Source organism: Pinus tabuliformis, chromosome 4_1 (assembly GCF_031772625.1).
Source record: "Pinus tabuliformis cultivar Carrire ecotype Pingquan chromosome 4_1, CPIR1, whole genome shotgun sequence".
NCBI lineage: Eukaryota > Viridiplantae > Streptophyta > Pinopsida > Pinales > Pinaceae > Pinus > Pinus tabuliformis.
This window is the reverse complement of record NC_142303.1, coordinates 418,370,671-418,394,429: the sequence shown is the minus strand read 5'-3', so window position 1 is coordinate 418,394,429 and position 23,759 is coordinate 418,370,671. Positions and strand designations below refer to the sequence as shown.

The 23,759-nt window shown below is 39.7% G+C and overlaps 1 protein-coding gene across 2 annotated transcripts in view; it reads left to right on the top strand.

Annotated features, from left to right (window-relative positions):
- The window catches only part of ISA1 (isoamylase 1), a 255,664-nt gene extending 232,514 nt beyond the window's left edge, over positions 1-23,150 (top strand). For both annotated transcript variants that reach the window (XM_089419849.1, XM_089419848.1), the window contains 5 exons: positions 20,246-20,329; positions 20,891-20,971; positions 21,062-21,144; positions 22,172-22,289; positions 22,528-23,150. In XM_089419849.1, the coding sequence (XP_089275975.1) occupies positions 20,246-20,329; positions 20,891-20,971; positions 21,062-21,144; positions 22,172-22,289; positions 22,528-22,791 (630 nt within the window). In that variant the 3' untranslated portion in view covers positions 22,792-23,150. The remainder of the gene's footprint in view (positions 1-20,245; positions 20,330-20,890; positions 20,972-21,061; positions 21,145-22,171; positions 22,290-22,527) is intronic.
- The last annotated feature ends 609 nt before the right edge of the window (positions 23,151-23,759 follow it).

The window sequence follows — 23,759 nt, the reverse complement described above, 5'->3', positions numbered from 1 at the left end:
CTTGCATTATTTACTTGTTGATTCGTTCCTTCCTCTAAAATTCTTCTAGCAAAGGCACATGTACTTTCCTCATGGAAGTTATCACAAGGTCTGCAGAAAGGGATAGGCTCGTCAACCATATTAGCAGACTCAAGCAGTGTGGGAGGCCTTTGATCATTGGAAGGATTCTTTCTTGGCCAAGGATTGTTGTTACCCCTATTATTGTTATTATTCCTGGGCCACATACTCTGCGTTTGGTTTCTTTCCATTTGGATCAATTGATTCTGCATATCACTTATTTGCCTAGCATGTTCTATCTTCATTTCCCTGATTACTCGAGTTAATTCTTTAACTGAATCTGGCTCTTCTTCTTTTATTTCACTTAGATTTAACTAGACCTCTATCAAAAACCTGAGACTTCTGATTTACTTGAAGCTTTTCTATCCTTTTCCAATTCTTCAGCTGTACTCTAAGAAACAACTAAGGTAACGGGCTTGGCACGTCTAATTTCATATTGAGTGTCACCATTAAAAGCTTCGAGATATTGTTCCAAGACTGTCTTGTCAGGAGGCCTATAATCTTGAGTCATATTTTTTAGAAGACCGTTAAATCTTTGGTTGAATTCTTCAATCGGTTCATTTTCTCTTTTATTTATAGTATTCAACTCTCTAAGTACTTTCCTTCCCTCTTATCCCCATGTTTATCTTTAAATGCATCAGTGAGGGTTCTCAAGGAGTCAAAGGCATTGTCTGCTTTATCATGAAACCGGTCAAGAGGATTATCTTCCAATGACAACACAACTGAGAACTGAGAAAAGGTAGCGTAGACAACCTGACAGATACCAGGCATTGGTAGCTCAGGTTGAAGAACCCTCTAGCTTTCAAGAAGTTGTTCAATGCCAAGTATGGGTGGAGCCATGGTAGAAGAATACAACTCTATCATGACGAATGATGTCTGGGAAGTAGTACTTAGACTAGAAGATAGATCAGTTGTAGGATCACGATGGATCTATAAGATCAAGTATGCTGCAGATGGCAGTATAGAGAAGTACAAGGCAAGGTTCGTGGCGAAGGGGTATGCTAAGAAAGGAGGAATAGACTATGAAGAGACCTTTGCTTCGCCCCAGTTGCTCGCTATACCTCTATTAGATCCGTTATATCCCTAGCAGCTCAAATGGGATGGGAGATTCACTAGATGGATGTCAAGACAACATTCTTGAACGGGGTGATAGAAGAGGAGGTGTACATAGAACAACCCGAAGGCTTCAGAACTTATGAGAAGAGAACTCATGTTTGTAGATTAAAGAAAGCCCTATATGGGCTCAAGCAGACACCTAGAGCATGTTATGGTCGAATTGATAGTTACTTGCAACAGTTGGGATTTGTCAAGAGTGATGTTGATCCCAATCTCTACTATTTGATGGTAGAGAATGAGTCACTTATTCTGGTATTATATGTAGATGACCTGTTCCTAACTGGGTCATCCAGGCTCATACAGGATTGCAAGAAGAATCTTGAAGCTGAATTCGACATGAAGGACATGGGGTTGATGCATTATTTTCTAGGGTTGGAAGTTTGGCAAAAGAATGGGGAGATCTTCCTTGGACAAGGAAGATATGCTACATAAATTCTGAAGAGATCCAGAATGCAGGATTGTCGACCCATGGCTACTCCATGATCACCAACTGGAAGAAAATAGATGCATTAGGAGACAAGAAAGTAGACCCCACCTTGTACAGGCAGCTCATTGGGTCGCTTATGTATCTGGTCAACACTAGGCCAAACATTTGCTTTGTTGTCAACACTCTTAGTCAGTTCATGGTAGAACCAAAAAGGGTGCATTGGGCAGCAGCTAGGCACATTCTTAGGTATGTGCGCAGAACAGTCAGATATGGGTTGAAATACTCCCGAGGGGAGAATGTCAGATTGAATAGGTTTAGAGATGCAGATTGGGCAGGTAGTTTAGTATATTGAAAAAGTACCTCGGGGTACGCTTTAGTGTTGGATTAGGGATGGTATATTGGTGCAGTAGGAAGTAGAAATCGATAGCTCTGAGCTCAACAGAAGCAGAATATATGGCAGCCAGCACAGCTAAGCTATATGGCTCAGAAAATATCTTGTGAGCTTGTTCAGAAAAATGATGGAGGCAACTTGGGTTTACTGTGATAATCAAAGTTGTATCAAACTCTCTAAGAATCCAATATTTCATGATCGGTCGAAACACATAGATATCCGATGTCACTTTATTAGAGACTGTGTTCGGCATGGGGCAGTACAACTATAGTATGCCCCCACAGGAGAGCAGGTAGCCGATATACTCACAAAGGCTCTCGGAAGAGCTAAGTTCACTTAGTTCAGAGAGAAGATGGGTATGGTAGAAAATTCGTTTCAGTAGCAGCAGTGGTTTGCAGTGCAAGGACAGTTGGCAGTGGTAGTGCCAACAACATTACATATGCAGAAATTCAGAGGGAGTTGCAGTATGGATGCAGTGTTGACAATGGCAGGTTCAGCAATAGTACAGATGCAACATTTGCGCAGAGGTTGGTGGACAGCATGACAAACATCAACAACGCAAAGGGAGATGTTACAGAACAGAGTGATGCTTCAACAGTTGCGTTGCTGGAGCACATTCCTCGCTAAGAGGGAGTGTTGATTTCTGGTAGCATCAGATGTTGAAGTTTCTAAGTCTACCAATTAGAAACCCTCCATGCACTTTATCTGATTTATTCCTACCTACTTGTTCTGTTACTTAACAAGTTATTTACAATGTAAATACTGAAAATAAACACTAGTGCATGCTCAACATATTACAGATCAACAATTGAAGGAAACAGAAACAATCACACCAAATGACACGTTATTTTTGGACCAATGTCCCCAGAAAAACCCAATGTGGGAAAACTGGTGCAGCTATCTCAGGGTTTTCTTATTAAGCAATATTAGAGTACAATCTGGGTGCCAAATCCAGCCTACCCAACAGATAATTTCCTTGGTAGTAATACCTCAGTTTGAGATAAATTTCTTGGTTGAAACCCTGGATAATCCTTCCGGCAGCTCTTCAACTCCAATCTGCCCCAGAAACCCCAACATCTGCCTTTCTGGACTGTGTTAGCCCCTCTCTGCCTAGCGCTGGCTCTGCATCACCTTGACTGGGTCTGCGTCAGCCTTAGGAGGCCCTGCGTCGGCCTTCTGGCCCTCTACGTCAGCGACGTTGGCCTCTCTGAAGCTCTGCGCAGCTCCCAGCTACCTCTGCGTGGCCCTGCGTGAGCCTTGGCTACTACTACGTCCCTCTCTCTGGCTCCTTCACTGATCTCCTGGCACTATCTTTGCCTCTCTATCTCTCTGTACTCAATGTCCCTCAGTTGCAACTTCGATCACTGATTCTATCTCTCTTAGCAAACCTCGCTTTAGAGAATAGAATGATTGATCACTCTGGTATCCTCTCCAAGTGACCCTCAAGCCTCCTCTTATACTTTTCTCATTAAGATATCAACGACCGAGATTAAGTCCCTAATCAACGACTAAGATTAGATCTGACTTGATCCATGTCTTTTGGACCATTCTAACACAGTTTCATATTAATTCACATTAATATTTTAATTCCCTAAGTTTAGACTTAGGGACTCCATTAAAAATATTAATTATTTTAATATCTCCTGAATTGTTTAGAATCTGCCCAAACCCTTTCTGGGTATTGGATATCTCATGTGCCCCAACCTTTCCACCAAATTTGGTGGCTAGAGCACACCCGATGCTACCCAAATCAACATCAGATGTGCTCTAAGTCTCAAAATTTGTAGGGAGGCTTAGACGCATGCATTCTCCAATACCCAGAAATCGTTTTGGGAAATTCCACTTGGAGACAGTTTTATTAAAATAATTAATTATTTTTAATGGGACCCTAAGTCTAAAATTAGGAAATTAAAATAATTAATGGGTATTAATCTAAACTGTGGGTGAAACTTCTAGAAGAAGGCAAAGATCAAGTCAATATGATCCTAGCCATTGATTAGAATCTAATCTGGGCCGTTGATTGATCAATGAGAAGATTATAAGAGGAGGCTTGATGGGCACTTGGAGAATACACCAGAGGTAGATACTTAGTTACTTGAGTAAGATCGATTTTCTCATTGGTCGAAGTTTGGTGAGAGAAAATCGAATTAGAGGGAGAGTTGCAGGTGAGAAAGGAAGAGAGCGCATCAACATCTTTCGAGAGTGAAAGGCAGCAAGACACAGAGCAGGAACAGGGTGATGCAGAAAGAGGTAGCGCAGAGGCAGATTGACGCAGAGCCTATGTGGGCAGCTAGACGCTGGGCCAGTGTGAGAAGTTTGACAAAAGGGACACAGAAGGATCCCGGTGAAGAGGAGTACTTCACCTGGATCAGAAATTTGTCAGGAAGCGTCTGTGAAATTTCTCTCCTGTTTTGCTGGTTGTAATTTGTACATGAGAATTTGTTGAAGAATAATAAAGAAACCCTCATCTGCTGCATCGGTTTTCCCACATTGGGTTTTTCCGGAGACAATTGTCCAAAAATAGCTGTGTCATTGTGATTGTATTTGTGCCAGTTTTTTTCCTTACATTTACTTTCTGCACTATTTTAATTGTGAAAGATGCAGAAGAATATATTTCGATATTTGCTGTAAGAACACTGAATAACTTATTTTTGAGATAGTAAGTAGAAGAAATAATATTAATCACTACAGTAGGATTTCTATTTAGAAATTTTCACAACTGCTACCTCTTCCAAGTGTTCGTTTCAGAGCTATACATCCAAATTTATGTGTACTAGTTGTAGGTGAATTTCTACAACCTTCTGTTGGTAGCCCTGTTTCAATCCAACCAGATGTTTGTTTTCAAAAATCAAAAGTGAACTTTAAAAATAAAATTACCTTTTTATGATGGCCCTCCGTCATAATATCTGCTTCTACAACATCAACATCATTGTCTTCCTTCAAGCATCTAAACAAGCGAAGTCATTTTTGTATCAGCTTCACTGTGTCAGAGCTTCTGCAACTCCTTCTCAGGTCATCAGTCTTTCATACGTCATGTTGATCACTATCATCATTTCTTCATCTAGAAGAGCTCATACAAGTTTGTAGCACATCATGCTAGTGCAGCTAGGCATATACCTGCATCTTGCCTTGCAAAATGAAAACATGAGTTGACTAAATCAAAGAAGAATCTCAAAACATGTACACCTTTCATTTCAATCAGCGATCTATTCTTCTTCAAACTGCTCCTCATGTTGAGGATGAGAGGCTTCATCATGCTGCAGTTGTACCGACAAAATTCTAGGAAGCTTGCTCCAAGTCTATGTTTGCAAGATCATCATGGTCCTTCTTCCACCAGGCAAAGAAATCTTCTCATGAAGTCATTCAATGGAGGATCCTAGAGTGACCCTCACTAACCAGCTGCTGCACAAACTTCTTTGTCATGTGCTAGATGACTGTAATGGACTATGAGTTCTGTACGCCAATTTTCTTTTCCATCAATCAGCCCATAATGATGACATTTTTCAGTGAGGTATCCACATTTACACGGCCATTCTTCACATGAATCTTACTTTATATCGGAGTTCCCAGTTATCCAATTTGATTATCAATTTACCATTTTCAGGGTCCTTCTTGTTCCGTCTTTCCATCATGCTTGCCAAACCACAAGATTTGTTTTTCCTAAGCCATCTTCCTTTGCTTTCTTCATGATGCTCCTGCAATACTTATTAACAAACACAAACAAGCAAATATATAAAAGCATGATGTCCATCAGTCATTCTATAGGGTTTCCATGGAATCTAAGAGGATGGACTCCTAGGGTTTTCAAGTACAAACCCTAGATCTTGGGATGTCATATTCAACTAATCATCCTCATCAATCATTACTAGGGTTTATTATATGCCCTAGATACTCCACAAGTCCTAGAAATCATGAAATATGGTTTCAGTGAGGGGACAAGTAAGTTAGGGTTTATATATAGCTAGGGTTTCTCATGTACCATCTAGGGTTCACAATCCTAGACATCAACAATTTTCAATAAAGACTACAAACCCTAGAACCATATATAAGCAACTAACCCTAAGACATTTCATGTTAGATCCTTATCCAAATGAACATGTTGTACATACCTCAAGGTTACGTACCTTTGTCATAAGGGCCTGCTCTTCTGGATGCCATGTTCTCCTTATCAAAACTTCCTTCAAGGTGTAAAGTAATTTCCATGTCGCATAATGTATTCTATCCTCTGGTTAAGACTTTCCATCTTACAGTTGACAAACATTCCTTTTGAATTCTTGGCTTGCTTTCTTTGAACCCTTGTCTTTTATGTGTGACAGCTACAGGATTTCAAGGTGATCTTCTATTACTGCTTCCAGGGAGACTATTCCTTTTTCAAGGATTTTCTTCAATTAAAGGTTTGATATTCTTTCAAGGAAACGGTTCCTCAAACTTCAAAGATCCTCTTACTGATACAAGATCACAATCTTATATATGCCCGTAGTTCCCTTTTGTAGATTAGAAACACTTAAAGGATGACCTTTCTGCTTTTCTTTTCACATTTTTTCATTGTTGGTTACCTGTTTCTTCCCCTTGTAGATGACCTTACAAAATATGATTATTCTGTCTTTCTTGAGATTACCCTCTTGCTTCAGACTACTGCTTTTCTGTCTACAAATTTGTGATGCAGAGGTCCCAAAGAATTTTATTTCAACGATGTCCATTTAACCATAAATTTTCTTGAGGTCTTAAAGAGGTTGACTGACTTGTCAACACAACAGAACCTTCCTTTCACTGTTCACTGCCTGTAGCTTTATATATCTGGACTTTCTTGCTAAGTACAAGGACTAGGGTTTCCAAGATTGACCCTTGGACGTTTTCTCTTGAAGACTTCTTCTCAAACTCAAAAATGATTTTGAGATCTTTTGATACAAGATAATGTTATAATAAATTCTCAATCAAGTGTTATAGACATACCTTTTAGTGTCAAGAGGAGGTTAGCTTACTGTTGATTGGGCTCGAACTGATATATATATATATATATATATATGCCAATCTTCGTCACTGTAGTTATACACAGAACCTTCCCACCTTCGTGGATCCCATACCAACAGGCTCTTGTCTTGTACACAGGTCAGCGAATTATAAGGTGACTGTAGCTTGATGATAGGCCTAATGTGCCTTCAACCAATACAATCTAGGTCTCCTTAATGCGCAGAATCAAAATAGGAGTCTCAGCTCCTTTTCTTGGTGACTGAAGATCCAACTTATGTCCTTTTGAAGTATACTTATGCCCAAAATAATAGGAGGTCTCTGCTCCTACTGAAGTGACTCCTTCTAGCCTTCCAATTAGGCCTTCAATTTGGATTTGCTTGATACTATTGTGAGGACTGTTTCAAATTTGTAAGATGACTCTTTAAACATGAAATTGATCACCCAAAAGTAGGCTTAGAACTTTGATCTAGAAGATGACAATGTAGCTTGGTCTTGGGTTTCTTATATGCACAGGAGTATAGTACAGGTTTCGGTGCTTCCTTGAATTGCGACTCATTTAACAGTGGCTTATAATTAGGACGGATGCTCAGATTAGCCCTCCAACGAAGCCAGCAATACTCTCAATAAATTCGGTCTTGGATCTCTTTATGCACAGGTGTAGAGAGAGGATCTCAGTGCTCAGAATTTCGACTCCTTTGGTGGCTCTCCTTTTAGGACTTCCAATGTAACACTTATGCACAGAACAACCCTTTTAAAAATTCCATATATTTGACAGAAGATTTGGCTCTTTTCTAGGGTTATTGGAGTTGTCAATAGATAGGCCTTTGATGTCTTGCAAAACTCAGAACAGTCCTTCAACAAAACTCTAACAAATGTGCTGATCTATAATGAGTATAATATATGTACCAGAGATTTGAAGTTGCAGAGAAATTCAGAATTTTGGATGGAAGTTTCAGACCTTGTAAGGTCTCTTTAGACCCTCGCTTCTGCACCAGGATGTGCAACCTTCCTTAGGCTGCATGGCTAGCCTTTAGGTCCCTCAAACACGTAGCTTTCATGTCCTTGCTCTCCTTGAGTAAGCCTGCAGTCTTGTTACAGTGATTAGGGCTTGATAGAGTGCCCAGAAATTTGATTTTCTTGTCTTAACAAATTCGGTCGAGGGTATTTTCTCTGCTTAAGATGAGATAGAGCCAAGTTGATCTTCTTTTTCTGCCCTCTCTTCAAAGCCCTAGCTTTGATACCATGTTGAGAAATCTAGGGCAGAGTAGTTAGGGTAATTATTAATTTGATTTCTCTTAAATCTTGAAACTTTCTTGTGATATTAGATTAGTGCTTCATCATTATTATATTGTTCAGTTCATCATCAAGACAAATGCCAATAAGAAGATCACAATGCAAACAAGAAGACACCAGAAATAGGCTCCAAGCCAAGGCAAAACCCCACAAGGGGAAAACCCAGAAACTCTTCCTTATAGAATCAATTCAATGAAGACTTCCAAGACCTTGACCCAAGATCAACCACCAAAAGATAAGCCAGTCTCCCTTCAACGAATTCTCTGCAAATTCAGTTATGAGGAAACCTTAGTCTTCTTCAAGAATCAAGAAACTCACATGTGCGAGTTGATGGAGATGCCAAAACATAAATTTGTTCCTCCTATTTCCCTGCTTCTAGAGATCTCGTTCCTCTTCCTTTGGTCAGATCAGATCAGAAAACATGTTTTATTGATAAGTGTTCCTAATGAGGTCGTACTCTTTTTATAGGCTTCTTGAGGGCTGCATTAGGCCTCTTCTAGGCTGACTTGAAGGTTTGGCCAACATACCTTTTGGTGGGATTCTAGACTCATCATTTTACAATAATATTTTTCTTTCTTTGATTCTTGAGCCACACAAGGGCTATTACATCATGATTTTGACTCTTTGACTTTGTACAAGACCCTAGAGCACACAATGGGTGCTTGACCTAGGACAAGCAACCAATGGGAAAGAAACCCATTTCATAATAAATCATTTTCTTTTTACAAATAATTTCTTTTTCTTTTTCTTTGGAAATATACAACAATGATTACATCAATTCATGACTCATATACAATTATGATGACCAACACTAGTTACATTTCAACAATATAGTTGTGATGGAAAGAGGAAATGTGAGTGCAGAAACCTAGACAAGCAAGGAGCGCTCAAGGGGTTCTAGAGGAAGGAACCAGGAATGCCAAAAGACCAAGTACAAGTGGGAAGCTTGGTGAGGTGTATGTAGTAGGAAGGTGACCTGTTACTATAAAGGTTATTTGCAGTTCATAGTGGGCAATGGAAAGCTCACAGAGGAAGAGGAGAAGATGAAGATGACTATGGATAGTCATTTGAAGAATTCAGAGGGAAGCCACAAAGATGCCAAAACAGTTGGCATGAGGAAGATGAGTGATGAAGAGTTTGAGAAGGAACTCGTTGAGGTGAAGGCATGGTTGAATGTGCTTATGGAGCTGCTACAACAAGATGAGGAGAACCAAAGAAGTGGGTGGAATATGAGGAAAAGGGTCAAATGGCCTATTGAGAAGTTATTTGCAAGAAAGTTGATACGAAAACAAAGACACAAGTTGAAGGAAGAACTTAGAGCAGCTGAGTATGAGGAGGCAGTTCAGATATGTGAACCTGAGCAAGGAGAAAATCTTGGAAAGGATGGTGATGATGTTGATGGAGATTTGATGTTTGAGACATCAAATGAGGCTAAGGAGCCTTATGTTTTTAAATTTGATGATTTGTGTGTGATTGCAAGTTTTGATACAGGTGAAGAACAACCCTTTGAAGTTGTCATGAAGATAGAGGAAATTGGAGAACAAAATCCGAGTTTTGTTTTAAGCAAAGATGAAGAGCGATTTTTAAATGCAATGCTCATGAAGGCTAATGAAGAATCACAATGAGAAGCAAAAATGATTTTCAGTTCTCAAGCTGATTGTAACGACCAAAAGTCATATACGCAACGGAAATATTTAAAATACTTCAAAGACGTAAATGTCCATTGTAAAACATGTCACTGTGTATTGAATTGATGCAAGATATGAGATGATTACAAATGAGAATGAGGGTTTGCTTATATACCCTAGGTAGGTGCCCTTTCATGAATAGTCATGTCTCTAAGACATGCCTCTTCATTACTAACTAATTAACCATTAGTTAATTCATTATTATTTATTATTATTATATTTATTATTTTTATATGAATTATATTCATAATGTTGATTATGTGTATGCAAGTGAAGTAGAAATTGGGGATGGACAATTTTCAAAAGTTGTTATAAAGAAGGTTGTAGTGAATCCAAAGGTTGAAGAATTTACTGATAACTTGGAAACAAAGTTTAATCAATAGATTAAAACAAGACAAAGAGTTCAGGAAACAATTATAAAAGTAAATGAAGACAAGGGTAAATGTGAAGGTACATTGGTTTAGTTGTATATTCTTATTTCGATTGTTGTTGTAGTTGAAAGAGTTCTACTTGAAATAGTGAATAGAAGCATGATGAGAAGTGGAAAGGTAGAGATGTTTATTTTGCAGGATTGTAAGCAACAAGAAGAGAAAGTATGGAATCATAGTGAAGTTCCAAAAGTAGATGTAGAAGGACAACAACATGATGAGACAGATGATCAACAACAGTGCAAAGTATGGGATCCTGGAGGATTCGAAAATTGATGATACATGACCAGGAGGCCATGAACTTTTTCTATCTTTGGAGTCTGATGTAGGAGGATTAGATCTTCCAAGTCATTAATTCATCGATGAGAAAAAGATTGTAAAAGGGGTCTTCATTTTTTTTAGAAGAATTTATATCCTTCTATGTAAATAAATTGTATTCTTTGAGTTGAGATATTTTATGATTTTTAGAACTAGATGATTCATAGTTTTAGAAAAGATATGGATATGTGATATTTTGTCCACAAGGCAAAAGCAAATCTACCTTGAAAATCATGAGAGATTCTAGGGATAGATTGAGTGACTTTAGAATTTAGAAAAATATGATTTATGGAGTGATTTTAGGATTTAGGATAATATGATTTATGGAGTGATTTATGTAGTTCTTTTAGAATTTAGAAAAGCTATTGCATTTCTTAGTTCTACTTATTGTAAGCCTACGAGCAATGAGAGAATGGCCAAATGAATGTAGAATCAGGCCATAGAGAGGAAGAGAGATTCTTAGTAGAACTGCATGTACAAGATTGAATGAATGAAATAGAATTTCATGTTATTTGATATTTTCTCTGGGTATATTTAATTGATAAATTCCAGTTTGTATGTGGATGTCGTGGCAAATTAATGAAATATGGGGATTTCATTAATGAAAGCATTAGATTGATGAAATCACTATTGGAATTTCTAAGTCTAACTGTTAGAAACCCTTCATGTACTTTTCTGATTTATTTCTGCCTACTTGTTCTGATTAATTAACAAGTTATTTACCATGTAAATACTGAAAATAAATACAAGTACATGCTCAACACATTACAGATCATCAACTGAAGGAAACAAAACAAGCACACAAGTGACACTGTTGTTTTTGGACCAATGTCCCCAGAAAAACCCAATGCGGGAAAACCGGTGCAACTATTTGAGGGTTTTAATTATTAAGCAGTTTCAGAATACAATCTGGGTGCCAAAACCGACTCACCCAACAGAGAATAATCTCGGTAGTAGTACCTCTCAGTCGGAGACAGATGTTCTGGCTAAAACCCCGGATAAACACTCCGACAACTCCTAGCTCCAATTTGCCCCACGAAAACCCCAGCGTCAGCCTCTAGGGACTGTGTCAGCCCTTTCTGGCCCAACGTCTACCCAATGTCACCCTAGCTCACCTTGCATCAGCCTCTAGAGGCACTGCGTCAGCCCTTAGAGCCTCTGCATCACCCACACTGGCTCTCTGAGGCACTGCGCAGCTCTTGGCTGCCTCTGCGTGAGCCTTGGCTGCCTCTGCATAAACCTCTGGCTGGCTCTGCGTCCCTGTCTCCCGGTTTCTCTGATCCTCTTGGTACTATCTCTGCCTCTCTGCTTCTGTATTCACTACCCCTCAACTGCAACTCTGATCAATCTTTCGACTTCTATAGCAAACCTTGCCCCAGAAAATCGAAATCTTGATCAACTCGGTGTTTTCTCCAAGTGACTCTCAAGCCTCCTTTTATACTTTTCTTGTTGACAAATCAACGGTTGAGATTAAGTCCCTAATCAACGACTAAGATTAACTCTGGCTTGATCCATTAAAAATATTAATTATTTTAACATCTTCCAAATTGTTTAGAATCTGCCCAAACCATTTCTAGGTATTGGAGATCTCATGTGCTTTAGCCTCTCCACCAATTTTCATGGCTAAAGCACATCCGATGCTACCCCAAATCAACACTCCCTCTTAGCGAGGACTGTGCTCTAGTAATACTCCTCACTGAGCATCACCCTGATCATCTGGCATCGGTCCCTGTGTTGATGCTAGGCCTGCTGCCCAACATCCTCTGCACTGCTGCATCATGTATTGCTACCCATGGCCCTGCCACTGCCACTGTTGCATCTGTACGACAACCCCTCTCATCATGCTGCCCATAGCACTACCACTGCTAACTGCTGCACTGCAACTCAGTTACTGAGAAGTAAGTAACTGATCTCCCAACTCTGACATCTCTGTCAGGCTAGAGACACCCTCGATGCTGAAACTCCCTCTGTCGCTGACAAGTGCTCCCTCTTTAACCTCTGCGCTGCTGCAACAACTCCATGCATCTTGCACTGCTTCCTCACGCTGTCCTGGGACTCCTACACTGTAGCCCTCTCTGTCGCTTCATCCGCATCCGTCTCTACTGACATCCGCTAGTCCTGCTACTCTTCTTTGGGGCTCCCGTAGCAAGGTATAATCCAAGAGGTTGGGTACCTTGAGGATCCTGCCCCTCATCACTTGTAGTCTGTCTGACTACAACTCGATGTCTCCCCACTTCCGTTCAAGTGGCGTGTGAGTACTCATGGCACAATCATCATCTGTCTCCACTTCCTTCTCCGCCCTTGCTGGTGCAGTCTTGGTCTCAGAAGCCTCTCCCTTGTTCTTCTTCCTTGGACACTGGGTCGCATAATGACCTAGTTCCCCACAATGGAAGCATTTGACCTTGGAGAGGTCCTCCTTCCGTTTCTCCTGCTTTCTCTTAGATCCTAGGGCAGCATCCACCTCCTCCTCCTCCTTCTTGATTCTGACCCCCTTACTTCTGCTTCCTACCTTGGTCAGCTTTCTGATCTCTTCTTGGTGAAGAGCCACCCACATTTCCTCCCAATCTGGAAGGGTTGCCCTGCCCAGTATGCTCTGGACAAACACCTTCTAGTCTTCTGAGACTGCGTTAAGGATTGTTCTCACCATCAATTCTTGATCCGGTGTGGCCCCTATTGAAGTCAGCTGATCTTGGATCTCCTTCAATCGACCGAGGAAGATGTCGATCTGTTCTCCCTTCTGCATCTGGTATGACTGCAATTGATTTTCTAGTAGCATCTTCCTCTGCACGGAAGTATGCTGATACAACTTATTTAGGGCCTCCCACATCTCATTTGCCATATTCTTCTTGGCAACGTGTGGTACTACATGGTCCTTGACCCCGTTAAGGATGATGCTCTTGGCCCTCGCCATTGCATCCTCGTACTTATCATTATCAGTCGGGTCAACTGGGACCACTATTGTCCTCAAGACGAAGTGCTTGAGACGGTTCCTATCTAGAACGAATAAGATTTTGGCCTTCCAGACTACGAAGTTTGAGGCTCCGTCCAGTCTGTCTGCAGCTATACCACTAATCCGCATTTCTTGGCTAGAAATCCTCGGTAGCAACTCCCTCCTCCTTGGTCTTGCCTTGTTAGGTACTGTTCTGACTACAGTACCCCACTAGCTTCACTCTGCAACTTACCCACAGCCTCCTCAGCCCCAACACCTTGAAGGTTAGAGCTTCTAGGCTCTGCGCAATCCCGACACTAGCAAAATCCGCACCTCCTGGCCACGGGCGTCAATCCTTCCTCACTAAGAAAGATGACCGGGCACTGAGTAGGTTGAGCCTTCTCCCCTCTGCCACTGCGCTGATCCTCTTCCCGATGCAAACTTGATGATGCAGGCACTGCGTCACCCCTTCATTGCTGTTTCTTTGCTAGGAACAACTTTTGTCACTCGGGATAGTTGTTTTCTATTACTGCTGCTTTGCTCGGCTGATGTCCTCAGTTCTCCTCTAATCTGCAACCTCCCTTTGATACCATGTTGGAATTTCTAAGTCTAACTATTAGAAACCCTTCATGTACTTTTTTGATTTATTTCTGCCTACTTGTTCTAATTAATTAACAAGTTATTTACCATGTAAATGCTGAAAATAAATACAAGTACATGCTCAACACATTACAGATCATCAACTGAAGGAAACAAAACAAGCACACAAGTGACACTTTGGACCAATGTCCCCGGAAAAACCTAATGCGGGAAAACCAGTGCAACTATATGAGGGTTTTAATTATTAAGCAGTTTCAGAGTACAATCTGGGTGCCAAAACCGGCTCACCCAACAGAGAATAATCTCAACAGTAGTACCTCTCAGTCGGAGACAGATGTTCTGGCTGAAACCCCGGATAAACACTCCGACAACTCCTAGCTCCAATCTACCCCACGAAAACCCCAACGTCAGCCTCTAGGGACTGCATCAGCCCTTTCTGGCCCAGTGTCTACCCAACGTCACCCTAGCTCACCCTGCGTCAGCCTCTAGAGGCACTGCGTCAGCCCTTAGAGCCTCTGCGTCACCCACGTTGGCTCTTTGAGGCACTGTGCAGCTCTTGGCTGGCTCTATGTGAGCCCTGGCTAGCTTTGCGTGAACCTCTGGCTGGCTCTGCGTCCCTCTCTCCCAGCTTCTTCGCTGATCCTCTTGGTACTATATCTGCCTCTTTGCTTCTGTATTCACTGCCCCGCAGCTGCAACTCTGATCAATCTTTCGACTTCCTCAACAAACCCCTCCCCAAAAAATCGAAATCTTGATCAACGCGGTGTTTTCTCCAAGTGACCCTCAAGCCTCCTTTTATACTTTTCTCGTTGACAAATCAACGGCTGAGATTAAGTCCCTAATCAATGGCTAAGATGAACTCTGGCTTGATCCATGACTTTTGGACCCTTTTAACATAGTTTTATATTAATTCACTTTAATATTTTATCTCCATTAAAAATATTAATTATTTTAATATCTTCCAAACTATTTAGAATCTGCCCAAACCATTTCTCGGAATTGGAGATCTCATGTGCTTTAGCCTCTCCACCAATTTTTGTGGCTAGAGCACATCTGATGCTACCCCAAATCAACAATCACCATTTATATGCAAGTGAACCTCTATTGTGAAAATTGATACGTGAAAATTTTGTTGAATGTGGAATCGCTAATCTGGAATTAGTTACTTAATGAAGGACATCAACGACAATATGAATTCTCTATGTTGTGCACGTTAAATTCCAGTTAATTGATTGGCAATTGCATTGTTAAAGAATCATTGAGGATTCAATCTTTGAATGAAGGAATAGCAGAGTTGTCAAGGTGAAACTGGTATAATCTTTTGGCCCTAATTGAACTGCAAATCTGTGGGAATGAATTTGCAGGAAAAGTGATTTTTCCTGCATCAATATCACCCTCTAAGCATTAAAATAAGATAGAGAAATGTTAGCATGTCAACTCAGGATTTTGTTTGAATGACAGGGTACATTTTTAGTAGGGTTATGATAGAGTTCAATAATTGATGCCACTAACATCAAGGTACATAGAGGGGTTGATGCGTTTGATCAAATGCTAGTTCCATACCGTTGTACATGACAAATTCCAATGGAAACATTGCAAACCCCCCAATCCTGAAATCCTGAACACTGTTAAGTTTGCTGGATTTTGAGTGGTATCTAAAATTCTACTTTCTCCATATGAAATCCAATGAGGTCGGAACCACTCAAACATCTTGAGTCAATTAATGGTAATGTTAAAAATGAAAAGATAAAGGAGAATGTCGCTTTTACTTAATATAACCATTAATTGCATAGAATTAGTAGTTCAATATGGTCAAATACTAGGCTTCGCTAGTCATAAATTACTTTTTTTTTTACAAAAAATTGTGTTCAAAGGGTCCTTGGTAGCATTGTACAAAACCAGCCAGTTCGGTATCAAATTGGCTGGTTCAGCAAAAAAAGGCTGATTTGATACTGAACCGGCTTATTGTGATCTGTGACACCTATTCGGGCTGGTTTTCCCTCAAAAACGGTCAAACCAGCCAGTTCAGTCCGGTTTTGATAGCACTGATTGACACTGTACTTGGAGTGTCGTGTCTCAATTTTGTTGGCCTACATGAGCTTATTGTAAGTTGCTTGTAAGGGCTTGGGCCCACCTTGTATTGTTGGCCTCCCTTACTTCTCATAAATAGAGGAAGCAGAGAGTCTCTCTCATTCATGATTGTAGCACTCGCTTGTATTCACTCATGTGTTGGGATGTGACCTTGGAGAGGAGTGTACACTAGTCCTCTCTTTGTTTCTCTCTTGGTCTTCTCTTGCACTCTCTCTCTCTCTGTCACACACTTGGTATGTAAGAGGACAATTCTTAAGCAACTTCACATCTTTATAGAGAAATTTAAAGGGCTGTTTTGCTGCTGCCATACCTGCTCTTGAACTGTTGTAAAAGACAATTTTCAGATCTGTTTTATGTGGGAGGGCTAGAACTTAGCCAAGTTGTTTGGTATCCTTCTCCTAGGATTGCCTAGAAGTTTGGACTGTTTGGAAATGAAATTTTGTACTTTTTTGTGCTGCTGTTTTATACACAATTTCACAGCATTTCTAAGGCTGAAAATTCACAGGGATAAGATCTGGGAAGTCTCTAGTGAGAGGTGAAATATCTGTTTTGCAATAATCTGAGATAGTGATCAGTGCAGAAATTTTACAGAATTCGCTGTACCTTTCTCTATGCATAGCAGTTTGTGATTTCGTTGTTACATATTTTGGTTCCTTAGCCATAATTTGTGATCGTGAAACTCCATTCCTTTTAGTGCGTTTCTCTGTTCTATGTGACCCATTTGTATCTCCTACAGGCCCAATTCTGTGCATGTTTGCATTATTCATCTAAAATCCCTGCAACGTGTCTCTCTCCTCTGCACAGCTTGCACACAGAGGATAAAATAATTGCCCTATGTTTTGTGCATTCCCTTTGTGGCTTTGTTTGCTTGCATCCTCTCAGCCTCCTTTTGTTTGATTCTCTGCAGGAGCTCTTGCAATCACAACAATCAGCCTCTAATAACTACAATGGTTTTGGCTCTAACAATGGATACCATAGTTTTGTCTCCAATGCTCCCAGTCTGAAATCATAGTCCTCTGCAGCTATATCTTCTCTCTCCAAACAAAATTTCCTATAAATTAAGGTAGGAACTTTTGAAATTTTATAGATTTTAATTGATATTTAAACAATAACAGTTTTAATGACAATGGCCTCAAATTATCTTATTAATCCGTTGTTGAATCACCTTTTCTTTTGTCCAACGTTTGACATGTTTCCCAGCAAACTTTGGTTCATCTTTGATTGGTGGAGTCCCCAGGCCTTCTCTTGCTAATTTTAGGTATGTTCTCTGCTAGAGCAATTTATTTAAATTTTCACAGTTAGCAATCACATCAGCATTAAGATAAACTGCAGATAGAACATAAATATAAATCACAGAAGACAAGCCAAGACAAGAGGACACAAGATGTGGCGCTAGCCAGGGACAAACCCCACAATGTGTGGGGAAACCCTTGATCAATTCTTCTTTTATGTTCTTCAAAGTTCAGCACAGAGAGAGAGAGAGAGAGAGAGAGAGAGAGATAGTACATTTACAACAGAAGTCAACACTTTGACTTATCTAGATCTAGCATAGATCATTTCGTATAACGATGAGATCAGTTGAAGACATTTTGCTTCAACTGATTCTCCAAGGTGACTCCTTCACCTATCATCGTGCTGCATCTCGTCCATTTGCTGCACCTAACTGTGTAGCACCATCATGCTGCATCATGCATTATCATGCTGCTCATGATCTCATACATCACGCTGCCCATACATCATGCTGCCCATGAGATGCCCATGCTCCATGCATCATTGTGCTGTCCGTGCACATGATTACATTTACCATGATGCTCATGATCTCATACATCACGCCACCCATGAGCTGCCCATGCTTCATGCATCATTGTGCTGCCCATGCACATGATTACATTTACCATGATGCTCATGATCTCATACATCATGCATCATGCTGCTCATACTACTATCCATCATGCAGTTCATCATGCTTCTCATAATACCCTTCTGTTGCTTCATGATGGAGTTCATATACATATCAGCCTTAGCTGCTTGCTATGGCTTGCAGCGAAGCAAAGCAGCTAGGCTATAGTTCCACGCAATCCCATTATACACTGGGTATTGGTATTCCTCCAATACCATGACTGCGTTTACCTCTTCATCACTGCGGCTTGGTGACAGTGGCACCCTTGACTACCTGACCAGCGTATTGCCCAGCGTATATACATGACTGTCCAACGTATATATATAACTTTGACTGCAGCGTATATACATGACTGTCCAGCGTTTACATTACTACCCAGCATATATACATGACTGTCCAGCATTTACATATAACCGTTACTGCAGCGTATGACTGTCCAGCGTTTACATATAACCGTTACTGCAGCGTATGACTGTCCTCAGTTTACATATAACCGTTACTGCAGCATATGACTGTCAAGCGTTTACATATAACCATGTGACTGCATTCCATATATATATGTGACTGCGTTCCATCGTGTGACAACATTCCGTGTATAAGACTGTGTTTACATGTATATGACTGCGTTCCAATGTGTTCCTTACCTTGCTGCCTTGACTGCGTGCTGCGTATATTTCTCCTTGTGCTGCAATGAGGGCTTGACCTGCGGCTAGGGCTGAGTGTCACCATAGACTATGATTGTCCCCATGAACCATGCCTACGTATTAATCTCTATGCCCAGCGTGTATTCATTTGCCAGTGTTGTTGCTGCCATGACTGCGTTAAGTTTGCATGACTGTGCATAGTGGTAAGGTCCTTCATTACAGCGTTGAGTCCACTGCGGCTACCCTTCACGTATCATCTCCATTGCCTATGGATTCATGACTGCGTTATCCATTAGGGCATCATCATATTAGGCCAGCGTAATCCATAGTGTATCTCCTTCTCCAAAAACCCAAGACGTGGAGAGGAGATCACTTGAGGTGAGTGCCAAATGACTTCAAATCCTCTTCTATTTATACTAACGTGTAGGTGATGATTAGACACTTCTATTGGGCTTCTGAGCCTACTCAAGTCGCTGGTCAGCTAGATGATAATTCCATAATCTAAATAAATTCATATCTCCATAAATACTTATTGGAATCGGATGATCTTTAGATCAATCCTACACCTCTCGACGAGAGGGATCCAATAAAAATATTAGCTGCCATTAATAAGTTGACCACATGGAGTTTGGTCCTAGTTTCCAATTTAACATCTCTTTATTGTGGCTTTGATACCATGTTAGATAAAACACAAATATGTAGATAATAAATGCAAGTCACAATATTATAACAGAGAGAAAGATACACTTGTTTCATTCTTCAATATGGTGGATTTTGATAAATATAAGGGAAACAAGGTCCGATACAAAAATCCGTACAACCACTTTATTAAGTAAACTTGAGCTGACCAATTAATAACTTAACATCACTTATGATATGTGAGTTAAATATGTCGAGTAACTTTATTATAATGTAACTCCTAATACTGAAGTATATGACCATTATAATAGAATAACTGTATTGGTACATTTTTCCCCATAAATCAACTGTCTGTTTTTTTTCTTTGTTTGTTGTCTTTGTACCTCCTAATGAACCATAAAATAAAACTCAGTCAGCAGTAAACCTTTTTGGCATTTATCATGATTATCAAAATTTAGTTACTATATGATCACTAAATGCATCTGATACTTTCAAATATGTTCGTGGCCATATTGGTCGGTAATCTTACAAGCAAGATGAATATCTAACTGGCGTTCTACCTTATCTTGGTATTTGTGACTTAAAGTTTTGAGTTCTAGTTAAGGGACTGGAAAGGAGTGCAGTTGACATTGATGTTCTATTCCAAATGCTATGTTTTGACTGGCACTAGACCATTTTTTGTAATTTATTAGCATGGATTTTTATGATAAAAGAGTTGAAATTCACTCAAATTTAATTTGAATGCATATGTAGGAAGGCGAGCTTGTGAGTCTCCCGGTTCAACATTTGCGACAGAGACAAATGAGGAACTTCATTGTTTGTCTTATGGTTTCTCAAGTAAGTTATAGGCCATTCTATGGTTGATGGAGACATGCATTTTATCATTAAGAGACTTGTTTCTACTCAGTCAAACAATGTACTAAGATTGCCTTTATTGCTTTTCAATGTTCATACTATAGCAATCCTGTTAATATTTGGTCAACAAATGAACTTAGGTCACTTATACTACTTTGAGAGGCTAGACTACTGGGGCTTCACAGATCATAAGGGTGTCTACTTTCACGGTATGTGACCTTATGATGCAGGAGAATTCCCAGTGGCATTGGAGTCTTCCTACTTTTAGGTTGATTCTAGAAAAGAACTAGAAGGCCAGCTAGTGAAAACGAATGGATTGTATTTGATAAATGTCTCACCAAGCAAAACTAAAAAGGAACCGCAGCCCCACAAACCCCCCACCAAAAAATTAAAGGCTGTTTTTGTAAGCCTTTGTTGGATTGGAAATGGAGAGATTTTAAATTGAGCTTGACAAACTGAGATAAATTCATATGTAGTTTTCTGTAAACTAGATGCTATTGATTTAAGATCATTTGAGCTAATCCTTCAGACTTCTATTACCAGGGTGTACCAATGCTAACTATGGGTGATGAATATGGTCACACGAAAGGAGGAAACAACAACACTTACTGCCATGATAATTATGTATGGTTATATGTAGTAGCAATTGGTTTTACTTCATTGGCTAGGTCTTTTTACATCTCTAGAAACTTTATATGATCTTTTATGGTACAGGTCAATTATTTTCGCTGGGACAAGAAAGAAAAATCAAAGACAGGTTTTTTCAGTTTCTGCGGTCTATTGGCCAAGTTCCGAAGGTATTTAGTCATTTCCATTGACTACAGTTCAAATTTTTTAAACATTCTATGGTTAGAGTGTTGAGAAACCAAGATGCTTGTAGATTAGGGTTGATTTTCTTACTTGATAATTATTTGTGTGAATGTTTGTTGGCTTCTTATTAAATTTATATTCTCTTCATCAAGCAATTACCAAAAGCATGAAGATCACAAAGAGACAAAGGACACAAGAACTAGGCTCCAAGCTAGGGCAAAACCCCACAAGGGGGAAAACCCAAGGAAATCCTCTTCTTATAGAATCAGATCAAAGTGAGATGTCCAAAACCCAAGACCAAGACTACCACAAAGACCCAAGTAAACCCTCCTTGCCATCTCCAACAAGTCATAGTCAACAGAAGTCAACGCTGGTCAAATCTCTGAAATCCGGTATCTCCTGTAATTTCGGAACTGCAGTAGCACAGAATCTGCCTTACAAAACTCGCATGTGTGAACAGAAGCTAGGGAAGAAAACAAGAATTTTCTCTCTCCCCTTTGACTTTTGCGGATTTTCTTCTTCTTTCACAGAAATCGAAGTGATGGGTGTATGAGTTAATGAGATCGAACTGCCTTATATATATACATGTCCAGGAGGTCGAATAGTTGCCTCTTTAGTTCGACGTGGGCAGAGAGGGCCGACTTGATCTTGTGGAGGACAAATTGACTCTTTGACTCAAGATAAATTCTTACAAGAAGTCCAAATGGAACTTTGACTCAATTATATTGGTTTGACTTAATAAATTCTCTTTTAACTCATTAAACCCTATAAGCATGAAGAACATGCTTTGAGTAAAAATAAAATAGTAATAATAAATAAATACATTAATGATACATTTGTATTACATTATGAAGACCGACACTACTACATTTCCAACATAGAGAAGTTTTCCTTAATCTTTTTCAGTTATTTTAATTTATAACTTGTTCTATTGAGAAGTTCAGATGTTAATTCATTTCCATAAATACATTTCTTTTTGTTATATTTGTGCAAATATATTCTTTGTTTTGACAGTGAATGTGAGTCGCTTGGATTAGAAGACTTCCCAACTGCAGAGCGGTTGCAGTGGCATGGTCACCAGCCTGAAACAGCAGATTGGTCTGAATCCAGTCGATTTGTTGCATTTACAATTGTATGGCTTTTCATTCTTCATTCTTTATTTTCTATTGCTTTATGTGATGCTGCAATATAAACCCTTTTGGTTCAAATCATGTTACCCTTTGTTTTAGATTTATTTCTTTTTAGGAACATTGACGACAACCTGGTAACTTTAAAGCCAACGTAATCGTCTCCATTTCTATTTATGCTCTTTTCATGCTTATGTGGGCTTTCAAAGTGAATATTGTCTTGACTCTTGTGCTTGTGAACAGGTTGACTCAATAAAAGGAGAACTTTATATTGCTTTTAATACTAGTCATCTTCCAGTCCTTGTCACTCTCCCTACACGGCCGGGTTTCAAATGGCAACCTCTTGTTGACACAAGCAAAGCTTCTCCGTATGATTTCCTTGCTGATGATCTACCATATACGTCTATAGCCATTGCGCAATATGCTCAATTTCTCAATGCCAATATTTATCCAATGTTAAGTTACTCTTCTATAATTCTTGTGTTAACTCCAGATGGAGACTCTTAAAGACATACAGTGGAGCTCTCTAATAGCGTTCTAAATGACTTCTGTGAGCACTTTTTAAATAATTCATTTGTTGTAAGATATATGCACATCTTGGAGTTGAAAGTAATTATCCTTTCCATGGTTAGCGGGCAGATACTCTATCGATAGTTATGTGTCTCTGGATCAGAGTTTATTCTGATTTCTTGCAACATTCAGATGCTTTGGTAGCTTGGTAACATAAGAATGAGAATTGAACGTTCAGCTGCTATCAGTCTTAAATCTGTTATGCACAAAGATTTGATCTAGAATGAAATAGACTACAGATAATTGTACCTTAGCGTCATTGTTGTGTTTACAAATATTAAAGTAAAATGTTTTCTATGCGCCGGAACCTACTTGCATTGATGACTTGTTTGTAGAATTCACATTTAATATGCAGAAGAACGAAGTTCAACATCTATATGCGAGTCGTAGATATGGGAACTTATTTCTGCTATGCGGCTGAATTTGCAATAATATAATCAATCAATTGAATAACTCGATCAGTGTCCGGGCCCACCACCAACTGTTTTATTTCTTGGCTTGAATATGCCCTTGTATCCGTGTCCTTTATTTTGATTGGGCATACTAAAATAACATGTTTTCTTCTGTATCTAAATCTTTGTTCTTGCATTCTGTTTTATATACCACTCTGAAATTGAGATCGAGAGGATAATGGTTGCAATAGCTTAGTTGCACTCACTATCATAAAATCATGGTAAAATAAGCCTTTGAATAATTACAAAGTCATCAAGATACAAAGCTCACTTCTAATAAATAGTTGATATAGAACAAAACGGTTAAGCATAAAGAATCACCTGAGGGAGCGTTGCACAACATTCCCCACAATGCTGAACTAGGTGGACATAGATGATGGCAATAGATATTGCAAATGATGGCCAAAGTATGGAGGTACTAGAAGGTGACAACGACGTTGAACAACCGTGCAA